Source organism: Neolamprologus brichardi, chromosome 12, assembly GCF_056152115.1.
Source record: "Neolamprologus brichardi isolate AB-2024 chromosome 12, ASM5615211v1, whole genome shotgun sequence".
NCBI classification, from domain to species: Eukaryota; Metazoa; Chordata; class Actinopteri; order Cichliformes; family Cichlidae; genus Neolamprologus; species Neolamprologus brichardi.
Window position 1 is genome coordinate 21181565 of NC_142115.1, and position 20045 is coordinate 21201609.

A 20045-nucleotide genomic window follows, 5' to 3' on the forward strand; every position below is an offset into this window, starting at 1 on the left:
TGAATGTTGTCTGTCAGAAAGTACCTGAGGCTCATGACTGTGGTTCTTCCAAAGCCCTTTAACTAAACCCTCTTTGGGACTACTGAGGAAGGACTGAACTGTGTACGGGATGTTTAATGCTTCCAGTTGCGAGACAAAGATGTAACACTTCAGGTAATATCTGCATATGAATAGAAACCAGAGAAACATTAGTTACTATAGACCTACAGGCCATACAGGTACCGTTTAACTTTTCATGGATTCTTACGGGATTTTGGTGATGGGGATTTGCAGCTGAGCCTCCAGAATGGGTGCATCAGCGAGGCGGACGAGACAGAGTAGCGCTCGAGTCCGATGGCAGAAGGTCAGACGAGGCCCAGATGTGCTAAGCGGCTAGAGAAGGGACATCAAACACAGATTTAGTTGGACTTTTCCCCCATTATTGCTTTTGTTTTGTTTTTTTCCCCTTTAAACGCACCCAAGTTTCTGCAGTTAAGATAGGGCTCAGATGACGGACAGCATCTTGCATCGAGCAGGACTGCAGCATGTACACCACCCTGTAAGCATTAAAAACACAGTGAGTAGAACGACTACGCCAGTGGGTTCTCAACACAGAGCCAGAGAGAATTTAGAGCAACCAAGTAATCTTTATTTCATTCATACTGCAGATGCATGCAACATCTGTGGGCGCTGCTAAAGGCTTTTGTAAGAAAGAAAGAAAGAAAGAAAGAAAGAAAGAATGAAAGCACTCTGTAAACAGTAACCAATATCTTAGGGTTGCACTTGCATGTCTGCGGCTGCTCTGTCGTACATGTGAGCTTTGAGGTCTCGATCTGTGGTTGCCTTTGAAGGCAGAGTTGACAGCTGAGCAGAAGACACACTGCAGTGTCACTGCTAACATCCTTTGTAACTCAAAGGTAAACTATCCTGTTTTAACGAATTATCATTAAGAAAAAAGAAAAGTAGTAAGAATGGAAAAAGTGACTGCGCTACCTCATCAAGTCTGGGTCCTCCTCAATGTTGCTGACACAGTCACTATACCCAATATCCTAATTAAATAAGAAGAAAGAAAAAAGTTTAGTTGCACTATACACACAGCAGCAAATTGGATAACACACAAAACAGGAAGAAAAACAATAAAAAGGCCGAGCGATAAGATAAAGCTACGACTGACAAACCTTGACCACAGCCGGGCCCGTCTTGCAGATCCATTTTTCTAACAACATGGTACGAATTTTTAGAAGATCCACATTATTGACTGTGGCTATTTCTTTAACTGCACCATGTATATCTGAGAAATAGAGAGACCTGGTTATATATTTAGGAAAAAAGCGATCTTAAAAAAATAGCATTAACTACTGCGTTGACAAGTGTGCTCACCTGGATACGTCTGACCTCCTGACTCTTTGTAACGCTGTTCCACACTGCTGTGCTCGTACAGGGCCATTATGAGCCTGCCTGGCAGCCCAGACAGCTTCATCAGCTCTGGGCTGTTCAGCTGACTGGATATTAAAGTATTCTCAGTGGCTGAGCGCTGAAACTGTAGCTTCAGCTTGGACAGAAAGGTGTCTCCTCTGGCCCGTGCTGCCTCCTGTGTGAGATCAGAGGAGAAGGAGAGGAATAAAAATATCATCAACTAATGTATAAAAAACTTTTTAGATGGGCATTTGAGACATTTCAGAATGTGAAAAATTCAAAGACTGACATCAAGGTGTGGATCCTTTAACCAAGTGTCTCCAAGTGCCAAACAGAACCTGAGTGACTGTGTCTTCTCATAGCCTGTAGAGAAGAGGAAACAGCTAAGTGCATCTATACAAACACCCCTCACAGTCCAGCGTAGAGTCAAACGTGCAGCTCAAACCTGGCGGAAGCTCCTGGGTTATCTTGTGGGCCGTGGCAGCAGCCCACTCTGGGCTTTGGATACATTTGATGTACTTCATCATAGTCTTCGCCACCTTGAAAGTCTCCTTGTTTTGACAATGCCCCTGACCCATTTTCCTTTGCTCTAAGATTAACGGCTTCATTTTCTTCTCAAAGACATGGTTTGCTGCTGACATGTAGAGCTTGTCAAGGCTCACCTGTGGAGCAACAGGATGGTTTTAACAGCCTAAATTACCTAATTTTATGAATAAAAGAATATTTTCTGTGATTAAACAGACTAAGGCCGTGGTTTAGATTAGTGTGGCTTTACCTTCATGAGTTTGCTAATCAGCAGAAGTGTGGGGAAGGTCTCCTCACTGAGCTCAGGACCTAAACAAAGAAGAATATTTTAACTTCATCAGTTTTAAACCATCTCATCAACTCTACCAGTATACTTCTGTCTGTGACTCAAAAGGGTTTTAATGAACCATGATAAAAACTTTGTTGGGGTGTAGAGTGGGGTCATGTTAACAATCCATTAAAAATGGGCTTAAGTCAACCAAAGCCTTTGAACTATAATTCTTAAATTTTTGGTGTGTTTTACTTTTGACCTCTGGCCTGTTCTTCCAGGTCAAATAAGGTCAAACCTTAATAAAATGTCTTTAAAACTATGATTAGAGAGAATGAGCTACCTAGTTAGTTAGAAATATACTGTACTGTAATATTATATAATAAGCTTAAGTTATTGATGCCCACTTACAATACAATACCCTTAAAAGTAAATACTGACCACAAATGGAGCTTTTTGCTTCTTGTCTATGATAATTATTATTTTAAAAGTAATAGATGCCAGTGTGCAAACATGTTCACAGTTCAGGAGAATAGCTGAAATGACTTCCTTTTAGACAACACCTACATTATAACAACCTTCTACCACTGCAGATGTGATGAAGATACGTTTATGAGCATTAATACTGAGGTGTGAAAAGGTAACAGTGGTTAACTTACAGATAATCTTCCAGTAATGCTTGGTCTGCATAAGCAGGTGGAAGGGAAGTCTGCTGCTGGAAAGGGGGTTTGGCAGCAGACCGGTTTCGAGTAGATGTGTGTTCTCCACGTCTGTGGGAGGAGAGACTCTCGTGTAGGACTTCAGATGCTGCAGGAGACCCATCGCCTGTGGGTATAAAGTCAAATGTTTCAAGTCCCAACATTTCATTTTGAACACAGTGAACTACATAGGCTTGAATATGCCAGTGTGTTTGGTTTTTACCTGACCAACAGAGAGGCTGGTCACGTTCTCATCTGCAGCCTGTATGATCTTCAGCACCACTTCTATTCTCTCGTAGTTGTATGGGCTGAGCTGTATGAGAGGAAACGTTTTACAGATCAGCTCAACAGATTTTTGTAGGTTGGAATTAGATTTTTTTTTTAATGTTTAAAAGTCTTAAAAACAGGTAATTTTAGCCTATACTATATTTTAATAAGAAAGACCTTGAATATGGCAGCACAGAGGTTATCTGTGAGCTTGCTGGTGTTGCGTAACATTGGGATGATCTGCAGGACTCGATCCAGCGTGTCAGTGTGAGACAGAGGTTGCGCCTCCTCCTGACCGACAGCTGGATCACCTGCACCTTCCTCATCCTCCTGGAGCAGCAGTAAGGTGGTAATGTACTGGTTGATTACGCTATCATGGTCCAGATCGTAGGTGCTGCAGAAAGGGAAAAAACTACTTTTAGCATAGCTGAGCGTGACACATACATGCACTCCAAAACAGGGTGGACATTTAAACACAGTCCAGACACATTCGCCCAACATGTTAGATGGTCAAAAGTGACAACAGGAGGAGCTGACCTGCAGTACTGGAGGATAATGTCTGGGGTGATTCTCTTGTTTTTCACTAAAACAGGGATCAGAGTGCTCTTCATCTCTGACCGCTGACGGAACACTGGCTGGATTGATATCTGGGAGAGAGACGCACAATAACAAATATGAAGTGATACAAAACAGGGAGAGAGAATGAAATACACAAAAAATTAAACAAATCATTATAGACCTACACTGCTCAAAAAATTAAAAGAACACTTTTTAATCAGAGTACATTAGGTCAGTTTAGTAGGGGGGGAGTTGTTAAGTAGTTTCAGCTGCTTTGGTGTTATTAAAATTAACAACAGGTGCACTAGTAGGGCAACAATAAGACAACCGCCATAACAGGAATGGCCTTACAGATGGAGATCACTGACATTTTTCCTCTCCTCGTCTTTTCTGACTGTTTTTCTTTTGTTCCTAGTTTTGCATTTGGCTAGCGTCAGTGTCACTGCTGGTAACATGAGGTAATACCTGGACTCTGCAGAGGGTGCACAGGTAGTCCAACTCCTCGTGGATGGCACATGCATATGTACCATGGCCAGAAGGTTTGCCGTCTCCAAGAACAGTTTTAGTAGCATGGAGGAGATTCCAGGAGACAGACAGTTACTCTAGTAGAGCTGGACAGGACCATAGAAGGTCTTTAACCCAAACGCAGGTTTGAGCACTGCCAGAGCTACAAAATTACCTCCAGTAGGCCACTGGTGTGAATGACTTTGATCAACAATCAGAAACAGACTTGATAGGACTCGCCTGAGTGCACAATGTTCTCTACTGGGCGCTGTGCTCACTGCCTGGCACCATAGAGCCTGATTGATATTAGCTATGAATACCAGAATTCAGGTCCACCACTTTTCACAAATGAAAGACGGGTTCACCCTCAGAACATGTGAGGGAAGTGAAAGGGTCTGGAGAGGGTAAGGAGAGCATGTAACATCGTTCAGCATGACCAGTTTGGTGGTGAGTCAGTGATATGCCTGCGGAGACAAATCAATGGAAGGAAGCAGAGACCTCTACAGGCTAGGCAGTGGTATCCTGATTGTCATTAGGTATCAGGATAAAATCCATGGCCCCGTGGTGCAGTGGGTCCTGGGTTACTCCTGGTGCATGACAATGCTCAGCCTCATATGGTGAGGCACAAGCACGTGGGGGCCATACAAACTGCTGAGTACTATTCAGAGTTGCTGCAATGACATTTTTGCAAAATGGACTTTGATTTTGGGGCTGTCTTTGAATTAATATTGATCAAACATAGCGGCATCCATTCATATGTAACACATTACCTAGTCCATATCACTGTAGATATCAGTATGATTTTTCCCCATTGAGACCCGATGTGTTTTCTAAGTGTTCCTTTAATGTTTTTTAGAGCATTGCATTTAAATAGACCAGACTGATTTAAATACTTCATTACCTCCAATTTGCCAAGCTTGATTCCCCACTCAGCATCAGTGATGACAGAGAGAAACCTCCTCTGTTCTTCTGCCTCGTTATATAAACTACAGAGATTTGCTCCAATCCTCGCCACAGCCTGGAATAATAAAACACCGTAAGGGATTTCTGGAATATAACATCGATTTTTATTTTTTTCATTTTTTCTACAAAATTGATAACTGCTTGATATAACTGATTCCCAAATGTTTATGATCTCAGGTTCTTTAAACAAACTTCAGCTGAATCTTTTCTGTAGTCAAAGGGAAAAAACAAAACGATATGACAAAGTCTGATATTTATGGACTCACTAACTGATACACAGAAATAATAAAGTCTGTTTTTGCCCATTTCTTTCTCTTAAATTTCACTTACTAAAAACAATAAAACAATCTTTTTTTAATTTAATTTTTTTTTTAAAAGAAGAGATTTTATTGCTTACCAAAATCTTGTCATAGTTTTGCCAGGTGTTGTCAATAACTTTCCACAGTATTTTGAAGACCTCTGCTTTGGAGAGGAGTGTACAGAGACCAATAGCCAAATCACAATCCACCACCCTCCAGTTTAACACCTGTAGCCAATAGACAGAAACATAGATGGCTATTTAAAATATACCAAAAATGCTGTTCATCTACCACAGAATTTTTGTGGTTTTGTGGACTTGGCTGACTCACCTTGTTCAACAGTGGCACAGCCACAGCATTCAGAGTAGACGTAGTTGTCTTCCTGTGATCGTTCAGGCACAGGTTGTACTTCTTAAGCTCTTGTGCGTCATAAAGCTGAGAGGAGATAACAATCATTTTCAGTATAACGTCTTGAGAAACACAACAAGCACCGCTGTGAATATCGCAGTTGTACCTGTAGGCTCAGCTTTATATCCATGACGTTTGAGGTGACGTGCTGCAGGCAGCTGCCGTACGCGTTGACCAGCACTCTGAGGGCCAATTCCAGCTGACTGCACTCCTGTAACATCTGTAACATGTTGGCCAGGGGACCGAAGAGCGGCCGCAGGTAGTTTGAACCTGCATGCATGATGAGACATGAGGTCAACATACAAAACTGCAATTTGATAAGAAAACATAGAAAGCAGAGGAAGTTTTTTAATTTCAAATCTACCATCTTCAAATGAGCAGTGTGACAGACAGGAACAGTCCAGGGAGTACAATCTGGTATCTGGAAAAAAGGTCATAAGTTATAATAAGACTACTTCTGGTAAAAATAACACAAGGCAAGTATATTTAAGCATTTTTTGATAAAGTCAAAGGTGGCCAAAGGGCTATAGACATTATATGACAGGCAGCATGAGAAATATGCAACATAAAAGTAATACGATCAAATCAGTTCGCAAAATTAAATAAATATCAGTAGTTACAATCAGTGGCATAGACCACTAAAAGTTGCCAAGCTTAAAAAAAAAAACATTTAAGAGAAAATAAATCTGAGAAATTCTTACCTTGAGAAATAGGCAGCAAGCAGTTGGTAATCTCATACTGGACAGGCAGCACTGACACTGGGTCCAGAACAATGCAATCTTCATTAAAGACATCTTGAAAACTCCACTGAGACTGCGGGTCTTTTTCTGCCTCCGGTGTCAAATCCTGGAACGGTGCACAGTTTAAAAAGTATGAAAACATTCGCTTCACTCCGCAGCTTTGTGAGAGAGAAGCATTAAATAAATGCACTTTTATCAAAATCATGGAGTATTTCTTACCATCCGCTTAAGAGATTCACAGTTAGAATTTTGTGATGATAATAATTTAGATGTCTACCAACAAATAAATCATTAAAAAAATGAAGAGGCTAGAATATACAATTCTATGTCCAAAAGGTTAAGTAAAATATAAGTAAAACCCAAATGCAATGATCTTCAAATCTCACAAACCCAGATGTCATTCAAATCACACAGAAAACATATGAAATATTTAAACTGAGAAAAAGTACAATTTCATGGAAAATATGAGCTCGTTTTGAATTTGATGGCAGTAATACAAAATAACTTTGTACAAGGCCATGTTTACCACAGTGTAGCACCCCAAACAGTCTATAAGCATCGGATATCTCAAGAGACCAGCTGGACTTCTTGTGGAGGAATGTTGTCCCATTCTTGTCTCATATAGGATTCTAGCTGCTCAGCAGTCTGGTTTGTTGTATTTTTTTTATTTCATGATATGCCAAATGTTTTCAGCTGCTCAAATGTCTGGACTACAGCGAAGCCAGTTCTGCACCTGCAACTTCACCTTCAAGCCATGCTGTTGTAAAAGCTCCAGTATGCAGTTTAGCATTGTTTCACTGAAATATGTAAGTCCCTCTTACATATGGGAGCATGATATTTGAAAATCTGTATATACCTTCCAGCATTGATGGTGCCTTTTCAGATATGCAAGCTGCCAATTCCATAGCACCTCAATCTCTGCCTAAGAAACTATTTTTACTGGCCTGTTGCTGTTAAGCCTTTTGCTACATCCTCCTCTTTTTGAGACATGTTGCTGTCATCAAATTCAAAACAAACTAATATTGTTTTTCATCAAGTTGTGAAATGTTTCAGTTTAAACATCTGAAATGTTTTCTTTGTTCTACTGGTTTATGTGATTTACACTGGATGAGAGGTAGGAAGATACTGACCTTGACGATGAAGCCATAGTTGTCTGATAACTGACACTGATGATAGACATCCATAGCAAACCGTGTACATTTGCAAAGCTCCAGACAATCCAGGAGAAGATCTGTAACAATACAAGATAAACCTCAGAATTTGCAAACTTGCAAATTATATGAAAAGGTAAGGGGAATAAGACACGTTATGCTCACTTAGACCAGCTGAAAAAATTCCTTCTAGATGTTTTTTTTACATCTTGACTCTCCCTTTAAGTTAACTTTGTGATTGGATGCCCCTCACAAACAGAAGATATTAAAAAGTGCATCTCTCAATGATGTCCTACAGAGTCATTTAGCATTCAGAGCAGGCTGAAGCCTGAGGTTTTGGCTTTAAGAGTATTTCACACCTAATTTAACACTTTGGTTTTAAATATGAACACCACCTCTGTACCAGTCATAAACACAAAAGACTACTGACAAGTAGTGGTATCCCTCAGCCTCGAGTAGATACACATATGATATCATGTTGGACCTGCTACTTTGCTAGATGAGTAGGTGAGCAAGTGACAAAGACACCTACATTTTTAAATGTGATAAACCAGAATGAAGCAGAGTAACCACAAAACCCCACCAGCCTTTGTTGGCTGAGGGTAAAAAAACCCAAAAACATCTCTATCAAATATATTTTCACTCTGTTGGCCTGAGGAAAGGCAGCTGCTTTAAAAAGACCAGACAAAGATAAGTAATAACTATATCTTTTTTATTTGTTTTAAGATAGTTAGGGTAAAAAAAATATCCTGTCAAACTTTTATATCACGCATGTATTCACTTTTTACGGCAAAATATATTTTACAGTAAAACTATAAATCCAGGGCTGAGTCATTTTAGTGCAACTTTCACCTGTGTAAAATACTGTTGAACATTTGTGATGCTTGCATGTGTTCTTTACCTGAATGACACACGGTGATAGCCTGACAGGCCAGATCATGAATCACTGCTGGCAAATCCATGCCATCAGGAAGCACCATGGGGACATCCGCCTCCAGCATATGGCATAACATCTTGGCAGCAGTAAACAAAACCTTCCCTGTGCTGCTGTTATAGTGGTGCTCATACAGCTCACTGAAAACATAGAGAGAAAGTGCAAATATGACTACAAGCAAGTTTTAAATGTTTAAATAATGCACCAAACAAAAAAGCTGGCTCTGTCAGTTTCTACATGCAAACCTCAGGATCTTGAGCGCCTTGTCAACTTTGCCAACTTTCAGAGCCCTCAAGGCCAAATCAGACCACAGCTCCTGCTCGGTGCGCTGCAGCTGCCTCCCCAGACGGCGCAAACCAGCTTCTGTGGAGATCGTCTTGGTCTTGCCATCTGGATCGTTAGCTACAACTGGAGTTGTTGTGGCCTTCCCCTTACATGAACGGCGGCCACGGGTGTTTTCGTACGCTGTGATGTGATGTTCCTGGATCTGTTTTCGAATGTTTGGATCCTCATAGTTGGAGGGAGTGAAAAAAATATCAAAGTCCTCCTTAAGAAGAGAAAGATAGAAAGTCTGGAGTTTAAAACAAAGTCAAATAACAGATTTAGTAATGCTGAAAAACATTGGTTAAATGAAGCTCACCTGCAGGTGGGCGATCGCCTTGAACATGATGAGGTTGTTCTCACACTCTACGCTTTTTAGAGCATCATCTGCAATGAAACATGAGGCCCGGATTCACTCTTGAATAAACAGGTGCACATTTATTGCGTATCTTTCCAAAAAGCCTCGAATAGAAAACCAGTGTCACATCGTTTTAAACAATTTTAGCCCACAGAGACTTTTCTGAAACTTCCTTCAGTCAGCCAAAGAGCTGGAGGAACGAGTCATATATATTACTTACGTTTTTGGATTATATGCAGGTATTTCAGAGTTTCCACCATCACCTGAGCTATCACCATCTGATGTTTCTTGTGCTATCAAAGAGGAAATTCAATTCAAACCAAATGATCATATGGTTACCATAACAACCTCCAATGCAAAATAAATTTAATGTTTACAAAGGAAAGTTTAGCTAGAATGACTTAAATTCTTTTAAAATGCAACACTTTAATTGAACCTTAAAAATAAATAAGCATAAAACTTCCACAAAGGTGACGTCTTCCCTTCTGTACCTCATCAGATATGTGTTCTTTATCCTCCAGCTGCATCCTGGCCCACGATGTGAGACGCTCAATCACACACTCTGCCTCTGCAGAGGGCAGCTTCTTCAGGAGAGTCAAGATTTCCTCAGTCTGCAAAAAAACAGTACAAAAAGTCCCATACAAAAATATCAGGAACACAGAAAAGCAAAATTAGTCAGTAACATGCGATTAAAACCTCCTGTGAGGATTTACATACCTTGCCTTGGCCTATGAGGTGGATGACATACAGGTAATTTATCTGGGATGTTGGCAGTTTGTACGCCTCAGCTAAAGTCAACGAGTCTTCCAAGGACATTGGCAAGTCTTGCTTGAGGATGTATCTAATCAGCGTCTGGGGAAAAACTGAGGTTATTTTACAGATAATAAGTTGCATATTACATAGAGCAGTCCGTACATACCATAATTTGGGTGCTGTTAGACAGGTTGAAGTTGCGGATGCCGTATCCCCTGAGAAGTTTCCTAATCTCCATCAGACGGTAGCTCTCCTTTAACAGCTCCTGTCTTTAAAAAAAAGAAAAGGGATTTTATTCCGTGTCTCACATTAACCTCCTAGGACCTGGTATCTACATATATGGACATCACATTTTGGGTTGTCTAGACCACAATACTAAATTTTGCTCTATGTAAGGAAGAGGACTCCCTTACTACATTTATTTATATTATATTATCTGTATAGCACTTTAGAGCACACCTTTCACTTTATTAAAAGCACCTTATCAAGCACTTTATTTAGCATTGCACTTTAAGCATGGATTTGCACAGTAAAACATTTGCACACAAGAAGTTTAAATATTTATTGACTATTTATTGGGAATTTTAAAATCAGTTGGTAGCCTTATTTCAGATCCTGCACAGCTGCTCCTCATCAAGGAATGTGGTGGTTGTCTGTCAGGAGAAAAGAATGGTGATTGAAATTGTGATTAAGGTTTACCAGTAAGGAAAACTAATGCAAATAGGTGTGTGTTAAATCTAGGGATAAAAGTGGTGCAAATAAGTGTAAGATAATGATTACTCACCTTTCTTGCCTGTGTCCTCTTCAAGGTGTTTGGGCAAATGTTTACCCGGGGGTCCAGACACCATTTAAAGGTTCCGGGAGAGACCATTGGTAAAGAGTGTGGTGAATCTTTTTGTGCTTGGGTTTCTGGGTTTTTATAATATTGGGTTTGGTGTAATATTAAAGTGTGAAATATTTATTAATATGTAAATGTGAAATGTATTTATTTATTCTTATTGATATATTGTATACTGTGGTGGAAGGTTGGGATTTAATAACTTACCTGAGAGTGGAATAATGGTCTGTGACAGCTGAACATATTTAAGGCTGCCAGTTGTCATTAGAGTGTGGATTTTTGTGCTGTGAAGAAGCTCGACAAATTGATTGTTGTAAGGAGAGCTGTATAGAAAATAAATACTTTATTCCACTACACTTGCCTTGGTCCATCTCACTGTGTTTCCAGCCGCTAAGGGCCGCCTTATTACACTCTACAAGGGCCTGATATCCACTTACGAGGACATTATACTGCCGGTGTTGTATTGAAATTTAAAACCAATGTCCTCATATGTGGATATCAGGCCCTTGTAGAGCAAAATCAGGTAAAAAGATAATTCTTTGTTTTTATATTCATCAGGTCCTAATCAGCACAAACAGCAAAGAAAAGTTAAAAATGCATGCCATGAAAGAGTTCAGGTCTTAGGAGGTTAAAGGTACTTGAAGGAGACAATGATATAATCATACTTTGGTCCATCCATCTCTAGGTACTGCTGGACCAGTTTTTCAACCACATTACTCCACGGTACCACAGCCTTCTGCATGATCTCCAGCACGGCATCAACCATCAGCTGGAAGAGAACACCATGATTTTACAGTTCCCACTGGCTGCTAGGCTGATCTTTCACTCAAATATTTGTGCACATTAATTGTCTCGTTGTGTAGCACGTAACGGTAACAGTCACCTACATCAGTGTCAGTCATGCAGCCGAGCACAGCCACTGCTTTAGCTTCCCATTCAGTGAAAAGTGTCGTGGTCTGAGAACTGCAGCGTTCCAGCAAATCCTAGTGAAGATTAGGGGGAGAAACACAAACACCATTGCGTATTTGATAAACTAGCTCCTCATGTGCATGAGGTTACAATTGAGTTTTACCTTGATGTATTGCAGAAGTAGCTCATCAAAAGGAATCTTGTGTTCTTCAGTGTACGGCCTGATGCTGTTTTCCACTGTGGCGGCGATTAGCTCCGGAGCCGCCACTTTGTCCAGCATGAAAAATGCCACACTCCACACAGTCTTCTTTTAAATTGTGAAAGAAGATAAAGCAGTAAACATCAAGAAAACACATCCTCTACAAAAAATAATGCTCCAGTAGCCAGCTTCAGAAGCTGGGGATCAGACCACCAGGGCCCCCACTCCTTGCCGCTGACCCAGACACCCAGACACAGCAACCGACCCCCTACAACAGGGTAGATATTAAAAAAAGACAAACCTTTTCAAAGACCGAAAGGGAAAGTGAGCAGTTGTATTTCTGATGTAGGTCCAGCAGCTGACGTAGGTTGGACACCAGGGATTTGAGGTTTTCCACCTCTTCTACACAATTACTGTTATCCTTAAAAAACAAAACAAACAAACAAAAAACAATCAAAAAATTATCAGGAAATTAAACACATCTTATTAATTAAGCTGCATTTTATTGAAACCGGTAGAGCCTAAAAACAAAACAAAAACCTACAGATTTCATCCATGTCCATAAAGAGGGCAGTCCAAGCACAGCCAGGTCCAACCCATTCTGAGGCCAAGCACGCTGAAAACAAATAATGTGCATTTAGTGCAAGACTTCTCAAAGGCCTATTCTGAGACAGGGAAATATCTGTGTCCACTTAACAACATAATAAGATAAAGCTGAAATACTTTTCCCAGTTTATACAAATAAGTCCATAAAAGAACTCATTTAAATTAGAGGTCTCTAAAGTTGTGGATGACTTCAGAAGCCTGGTTTTATTTAATCATTTCAGATCAATATCCTTTTGTCTTTACCTTTTCTGTTAACTCCAGATTTCTTGCTTTCTGCTCGAGCCACTTTGCCAGGATTCTCTGTAGGGACATGGAGGCAGTGTCTTTATTAAGCATACCACTACACGTTAGAGACAATAGTATTTAGGAATGCAGGACCTTATCCTACCTGTCCTTGTGGTAACACCCTCCTCACAAAGGGAACAAAAACTGTCTTGAACCACAGGCAGAGATCCTGTGAGGGCAGGTCCTCTGGGATGGCACAGAGGATGGCTTCAAGGCTGCTCTCACTGAACTTGGTTGCAATCTGACCCTGTCACAAAACATCACAACACACCTTAACGCCATTCCCGAAACAATAACCACTGTTTTTTATTTAACCGGTGGATTTAATGATGTATGAAAAGTTTCTACACATATAAATGTGGTGATATAATAATGACCTCATATCTGAGCCAAAGAAGCTGTGCACCCTTCATGTCTCCTTCTCTTAGATGGCACAGGATGTCTCCGAGATCATCAGTGCTGTTCAGAAACTCAATCCAGGCGATTCCACTGTGGATGGTAAAGTAACCAACTAAAACCACTCAAAATTGTACTTAAACAAACAAACTCTGTATAACAAAATAATTCAGAATTGGACACTAAGACATTGATTTTACTTGAATTTTTCCACACTGTGGAGGCTGCAGAAGGTGGCCAGTCTGGCCAAGGCCTCCTGGATCTGTAAAGAGGAGTATCGGGTGGCGGCGTGGTTTAGCATCTTCTCTGCCGTCTCAAAGGTCGGCCATGGGGCCTTGAGGCAGTATTCCACCACATACTGCTCATCCTAGACCACGTGAAAAGATATATATATAAATAAACAGTTGCTACTCAATAACTACTCAAGAAATGAGCATTCTTTCATGTTTATCATAGTTTCATTTAATAGATAGAGACAAATATCAACCAAACATCCGGGATAAACACATTACATAAAAAATTACTTTAATTTGCATGTTACTGAGTGAAATATGTATTTAATCTCTAACCAAAATAAGCCCTTGTTAGGAAGCACAGCAGTTAAGATGTTTCTTGTTGTTGGTCACCAGGCCTTCCACACAAAAATTAGGGATTTTGGCTCCTCTTTACAGAAACTCTCTAAATCCTTTAGGTTTCTTGTTTCAGTGCCCTCAACAGATTTAGCTAGGCCACTGAATGACCTTAATGTGCTTCTTCTTTAGCCACTCAATTGCTGCAATGGTGGTATGTTTTGTTTCCACCTCTGTGCTTGACTTTGGGTCACCCTCAGCATTTCTGTTCAAACAAGGTGGTTCAAGTTCATGCCCAAGAGCTTTAGTTTGGTTTCATCTGATTACACCACTTCCTGCTGCTCCCATGTAGTTTTGGGCAGACTGATCACATTTCTCGCGATTCTCCTCACATCGTGAGATAAAACCTTCCATGGAGCTTATATAAAGCTTTATATTTTTTCTCCATTTACAACAAGTGTTTTTGAAATCAATTGACTGACACAAGAAATCAGAACTCTGGCTGGGCTGTAGGGAATCAAATCCTTATTTCACTCAATGACATGAAAATCAATGTATAATGTTTATGTAATGTCTTTTTTTCAAACTTACAAACTCAGCAGGGGATCAAATACTAATTATTTCCCCCACTGTAGTTATATGAATATTCTGTAACAGTAAATTGACACCAGATTAAAAAGAATAAATAAATAAAACGCTGGTGGCTGCCAGTGCTACACCTCAGCCTCCATTTTCAAAGTCCTACGTCGCCTCATTCTGGGGATATTGCATTCACAAACTTGGGTGTCCACGCAACTTGCCCAATCACCTGGCAGGGTGATGACAGTACTGTTATAATACTCACTGTAATCTTCATCAGGTTTGTCTTGGCTTCTTCGACCAGTTCAGACCACACATCCTCTCCATAACCGCCCACTGATGCAGAGGCCAGCTGCTCCAGCACAAAGTCAAGCTTCACCTTATAGACAAGCTGAACAAAAACAGGAGTGCTTGTTGTATACAGCACTGATTAGGATGACAAAATACTATAAGAAGCACCGCTCATCTAAAGCGACAATAATAGATACAGAAAACCAAAACCTCAGAAATCCAGCTAAATATATTGTGTGGTGCAAGTATAACCACTTAAAAATGACAAAACCAATCTTCAATCATGCCTGCTGCTGAAGTGATAGTTTAAATTTAGTCTCTGCACACACTGGCAAAACAAACAAACAAACACAAAAAACACCAGCACATAGAAGACTCAGTCTTAATCAGGGTCTGCATTGAAGAGCACCTGTCATATCATTTGTTATGCAGTCATGCAACGTTTCCCACCTTCATCATAAAATATTACATCTGTTTTTAATTCATAATGATCTATAAACCACAAATCTAAGCTTGTAGTTACACAAACTCAATTACCTCTAAATCCAGTTCAAATGTGATGGCAAACTTTTCAGCCTCTTCAAACATGTGTTTGTGAAGAAGCCTGCTCAGCCTAGAAATAAAGAGTAGTCACATTAAGTGAAATTACATCAACATCATATAGACTATAATGTCATAAACTTGAATTAAATTAGGTACCTGTTTTCAGGTAAAGCCTCTGTGAAGGATCGAACAACCACAGAAGCGACTGGCTCTCTTCGACTATTTGAAGAGCAAGAAAAAAGTTTAATGTTGGAACGGTAAGCAAAGGCCGATCATCACAATAAAACTCACTCAGACATAGCCCACCTCTCTGGGTTCTCACAAATCCCCTCGACTAAATAAAATGCATCCTGGAATCACAGAAAAAAAAAAAGGCAACCAACTTTAACATGAAGAAATCTCAACAGACAGAAATTGCAGTAGCAAAATTAATGCAACGCTTTACTTTGTGTTGACCGTTTACCATGTTTATTTTTGTGTGGACGAGACAGGAGACAAAGGAAACATCCAGAGAGTAGCAAACAGTCATAGAGGGCAGGAATCGTATTTGCAGTGAGCTGATCTGAAAAATTCAAACCCAACATAACGAGTTCAGAGCAGAACTCTGGGAAATCATCCGTTAAAGCTTCTTAAAACAAATTTGTACTTCTACCTGACTGTTGTCTTGCTTTGTCAGCATGATCATCTTCATGCTGCCTTTATCTTGGCTGTAATACACACATGAATGAACATTTTCAAAACTGTTTTAACAAACAGTGCATGTTTACAGCTACAGTACGTTGTAAAACAGTGATACGTACGCCACCATGGAGGCAGAGCCACATTCTGCAGTGAGCTGAAAGTCATGAACGGCGAGTTCTGGCCAACAGTGAATCATGACAAGAAAGTGCAGATCCCAAAGACTCAGAACATCCTGAGACACAAGAAATAATCCAGGATAGATTTCAAACTCAAATTCTGATTGCTCTAAAAGTTCGAACTGTTTTACAAAGCAGGATCTCACCTCAGTGTCGAGGATGTACAAAAGGTTATCCACCACCACCATCTTCCTTACACCTGCAAAGACACAAAAACAGCTCCTAAAATCATCACTTCTTAACATTTTGTTTATATAACCATGGATTTCTCTCTGTGAAACAAACGGCAGTGGATGGAGCAAAGTTTGCTTTTCTTCATGTCTGAGATTATTGATCAGGTTGATGAAGTAATCCTGCTCGCTTTTTCCCAGTAAAGATTTTTAATGCTGTTCACGGGAACAGTGCTGCTGTTTTGGATACTAGAAACACGTTTTCTTTCTCCCCACCTGAGCCTCACCACCTTGGTAACAGCCCTGCCTCTTTGCTCTTCGCGGTGTATAAACAGACTCCGGCACCACATTAAACTGTGGTGGCCCGTCATCACTGCTGCTGTGTTATCAGTGTTTCTGTTTCAAACTGGGGACTGTGTGAACTTAATGTTGTCACTTTTTATTCACACGCTGCTCCGAAATAAGTTTCTATTTGCAGGTCTGTTTTTAGTCACAAATGTGGGTGAAATGTTCAGGTTTACATCATTTATTACAACAGCAGCCTACAGAGCCGTGTGCTAAATGAAGCGTCGAAGCAAAGAAGTTGCGTTTAGAATTTTTTTCAGAATCGAATTATTCTAGTTACTCAATGAATCGTTGCAGCCCTACTTCCAAAAAAAACGTAATGTAATGCAACACTTGGGAACTGAGAGCACTTACCCGGAATTAAGTTCCTGTCGACGGTCTGAGCAAAGCACATCTTAGCTTGATGAGGGTCCATCCTCCAGTGAGTCAAAACATTTTCTTTATCCCCCTGTCAAGATGAAAATATTGTTGTACATGATATAATGAAACGCTTGCTTTATGTTATATGAGGACTATCAAATATTTAAAATGCACTGACAAAACTGTGAGCACGAGGCAGCTGATTTAGAATGACTCTGATTTAAAGACATATACACAGTCATGGCATATGTGAATGTTTTTTTGTGCAGCACTACTTCCACGAACATATTACTAAATGAGGATCAATGAGTTCAGTGTAGGCACATGGCCTCCTATTCACCAGAGCTCAGTTCTATTGAGCACCTTTGATATGCGGTAGAGAGTCACATCATGGATATGCAGCTGACAAATTTTCAGCAACTGTGTGATGTGATTATGTCACTATGGATCAGATCTCTGAGGAATGTTTCCAGCACCTTGTTGAATCTATGCCGCAAAGAATTCAAGCAGCTCTGATAGCAAAAGGGGTCTAACCCAGTCCTAGCAAGTTGTACCTAATAAAATGTCCACTGTAAACTTGCCATTAAAAATGGTTTTATACTTGCAGTATTTGGAAAAGTTTTTGAGTCATTTACCATTAAAAAGTGCAACTTTTGCTGGTATGAGACCAAAAGTAAAATGAAATACAGACAGCAGAACAGAATGACTAAAACATATCCGAAACACCACAAGGTGTTACAATCATTTCTTAAAATTCTTTCAATATGCTTCCTTTATCATGTAACACTAATCTCAGAATTGTAGCTGGAAGTCAAATTAATAAATCTTGACACTGATAGACACTGACCCCAATCATCAGGTGGACTTCATGGCCCAGACTGAACATCACTGCTGTGCTACAACCCTCCTCATGGTAATCCTTGGTGGAGTAAAAATCTATCTTGATCAAAGACTGGAGCTGAAACAGAGAAATGTGTGACTATTTCTGCGTTGCTGAAAGAAAAAAACCCAATATTGCTTGTGCATAAAAAGAGTTTTTGACCTTAACTTACCTCCTTTAGAGCTCCGACATCCATTTTTTCAATAGCTGGAACGACAAAAGACAGAGATCAAACAATGGCTTTGAAAAAACAAAACAAAACAAAAAACTTAGCAGATGTGGGGCACACAAGTTTTTATACCTGACTCAATCTTTGCCAAGGAAAGGTTTGTAATGTGGAAAAAACCATCCTTAATGAGAAGGAACATGTGGTACATTCCTGCCAATAATAAACACACAACATGAAAAAAAACAAACAAGCAAACATAAACCTGACATGGCAGCTAGAGCACTGCTTCTACATCCATTTATATTTCCAGGACATGTTAATTTCTCATAAGGCACTGTTCTCATATCACCTGAGGATGCCTTGTCTTCATCCATGATGAGATAGCAGTAGGTTTTCTTATCTCCATTTGGTTTCTCAACCAAAGCCTTCAATTTCAGAGGATACATAACATGTTAATGATGTAACACTAAATGCATCACCAGGGTTTAGTTTTTACTGCTGCTACTGTCCTGTATACTTTAGCTTTATTATTCAGACATGCATAAGACTAGATACGATTAGATAGGATAAGAGTTAAGGCCTTAAAGATGAAAACAACCACACACACCCGGGTTAAGAGGATCCTCTTTTGCGGAACGTAGATCAAATGAAGGTTTCCATTTCTTTCACAAACTACCAGAAACTTTCCCTTCAGGCACACGTCAATGGCGTCCACATCAGTTTCTGGAAAGAAAACCTTTGTTTATTTATACTTTTTAAAAAAAATGTATATTTATTTATACTTTACAGATGCCTCAAAACGATTTTTAAAGAGATTTTTATGCAGCCACACAAATGATGCTTACCAAAGTTAAGAAGCAGGAGGATGCTCTGATAGCTCTGATCAAACAGGATGACTGTCCTGTCAGCAACAATAAAACTCCAGTTTGAGCCGCTCGAGGACGTGAGATTGGGATCTGCCTGCACCTGTAAAAACCCAGGTTTACTAAACCATGCTTAAAACACTAATACAGGCCCAGGAGTCTTTGCCACAAACCCCTTGGCATGAGTGTGTGGTAAATATTTACATCAGTCACCTCATTAGCACTGGAGACTTTGACCAACGTGTCCACCTGATACAGGCCACTGCTGTTTTCCTCCCGGGACACACCATCGAAACGGACTGTATTTGTATCTTCGTTGGTCAGAAGTTCAACTTCGCTCCACAGCGCCATTTTCAGGAGCTGATATAGGAAAGGATATCTTAACTTGCCTAGCAGCTAGCTGTCATTAATCAGGTTATAATACCAATGCTAGCTATTTAGCAGAGATTTACAAATAACAATAAAATATAAGGCAAACAATGGAATGACTTTTTTATTAAGGAGATATAACCGACAGCAACTCACCAGTTTACTGTAATACTTAAACAGTTATAGCAGAGAGAGCCGACATAACGCCACCGTATTTAGCTTTAGAATTTGGCGGGTTGATGTAGGTTGTTAGGATTGAGTTGTTTGTGGTGATTGTTCCCAGAGTTTTGCCTGTCAGATGCAATGTCCTTACAGTAAAAGGTAAAAATCCAGAGGTGGCTGTAAATTTAGCAGTAACATCCCACGCGACACTCAGTAATCTATTATAAAATGTTCAATGCAATGTGTCTATGATCCAATATGGCTCATTTAAATGTTTAAGATCATTTGACCTGAGATTAAGAGACGCCTGAAAGGCTAAATCGAGGATAAAATCAAACAAATGTAGAGGCGGGGCATTGCAGGAATATCCGGCGAGTCTTTTGTGTTGCCAGGTTTGGTGATTTACGGCCGCATTTGACGCAATGCTTAAACTTTAGGACTCATATTGCCATGTTTACATTTTTACAAAAAACGTGTATTTTTTTAAGAACATAACAACAAAATAAATAAATG

General features: G+C 40.0%; 1 protein-coding gene across 2 annotated transcripts in view; it reads right to left on the reverse strand.

The window, feature by feature from the left end:
- kntc1 (kinetochore associated 1) overlaps positions 1 to 19851 on the reverse strand; it is a 29707-nt gene extending 9856 nt beyond the window's left edge. Inside the window, exons 1-53 of one of the 2 annotated variants that reach the window (XM_087849148.1) lie at positions 19527 to 19851; positions 19215 to 19361; positions 18984 to 19104; positions 18746 to 18861; positions 18488 to 18563; positions 18271 to 18348; positions 18142 to 18176; positions 17937 to 18047; positions 17084 to 17177; positions 16361 to 16413; positions 16158 to 16270; positions 16010 to 16064; positions 15821 to 15919; positions 15664 to 15707; positions 15514 to 15576; positions 15352 to 15427; positions 14789 to 14914; positions 13576 to 13742; positions 13357 to 13468; positions 13083 to 13226; positions 12938 to 12994; positions 12633 to 12704; positions 12390 to 12509; positions 12053 to 12193; positions 11868 to 11963; positions 11646 to 11749; positions 10309 to 10411; positions 10107 to 10241; positions 9881 to 10000; positions 9610 to 9682; positions 9351 to 9418; positions 8956 to 9257; positions 8678 to 8850; positions 7756 to 7856; positions 6587 to 6731; positions 6250 to 6306; positions 5992 to 6155; positions 5808 to 5912; positions 5576 to 5704; positions 5117 to 5233; positions 3691 to 3800; positions 3331 to 3547; positions 3110 to 3199; positions 2848 to 3013; positions 2171 to 2229; positions 1841 to 2057; positions 1685 to 1758; positions 1360 to 1570; positions 1158 to 1270; positions 973 to 1028; positions 458 to 536; positions 248 to 372; positions 25 to 160 (exon numbers count right to left, since the gene is read on the reverse strand). In XM_087849148.1, the coding sequence (XP_087705274.1) occupies positions 25 to 160; positions 248 to 372; positions 458 to 536; positions 973 to 1028; positions 1158 to 1270; positions 1360 to 1570; positions 1685 to 1758; positions 1841 to 2057; positions 2171 to 2229; positions 2848 to 3013; positions 3110 to 3199; positions 3331 to 3547; positions 3691 to 3800; positions 5117 to 5233; positions 5576 to 5704; positions 5808 to 5912; positions 5992 to 6155; positions 6250 to 6306; positions 6587 to 6731; positions 7756 to 7856; positions 8678 to 8850; positions 8956 to 9257; positions 9351 to 9418; positions 9610 to 9682; positions 9881 to 10000; positions 10107 to 10241; positions 10309 to 10411; positions 11646 to 11749; positions 11868 to 11963; positions 12053 to 12193; positions 12390 to 12509; positions 12633 to 12704; positions 12938 to 12994; positions 13083 to 13226; positions 13357 to 13468; positions 13576 to 13742; positions 14789 to 14914; positions 15352 to 15427; positions 15514 to 15576; positions 15664 to 15707; positions 15821 to 15919; positions 16010 to 16064; positions 16158 to 16270; positions 16361 to 16413; positions 17084 to 17177; positions 17937 to 18047; positions 18142 to 18176; positions 18271 to 18348; positions 18488 to 18563; positions 18746 to 18861; positions 18984 to 19104; positions 19215 to 19352 (5856 nt within the window). In that variant the 5' untranslated portion in view covers positions 19353 to 19361; positions 19527 to 19851. Of the gene's footprint in view, positions 1 to 24; positions 161 to 247; positions 373 to 457; positions 537 to 972; positions 1029 to 1157; positions 1271 to 1359; positions 1571 to 1684; positions 1759 to 1840; positions 2058 to 2170; positions 2230 to 2847; positions 3014 to 3109; positions 3200 to 3330; positions 3548 to 3690; positions 3801 to 5116; positions 5234 to 5575; positions 5705 to 5807; positions 5913 to 5991; positions 6156 to 6249; positions 6307 to 6586; positions 6732 to 7755; positions 7857 to 8677; positions 8851 to 8955; positions 9258 to 9350; positions 9419 to 9609; positions 9683 to 9880; positions 10001 to 10106; positions 10242 to 10308; positions 10412 to 11645; positions 11750 to 11867; positions 11964 to 12052; positions 12197 to 12389; positions 12510 to 12632; positions 12705 to 12937; positions 12995 to 13082; positions 13227 to 13356; positions 13469 to 13575; positions 13743 to 14788; positions 14915 to 15351; positions 15428 to 15513; positions 15577 to 15663; positions 15708 to 15820; positions 15920 to 16009; positions 16065 to 16157; positions 16271 to 16360; positions 16414 to 17083; positions 17178 to 17936; positions 18048 to 18141; positions 18177 to 18270; positions 18349 to 18487; positions 18564 to 18745; positions 18862 to 18983; positions 19105 to 19214; positions 19362 to 19526 lie in introns of both variants that reach the window. The other variant, XM_087849147.1, reaches the window with a different exon arrangement.
- Positions 19852 to 20045: the final 194 nt, after the last annotated feature.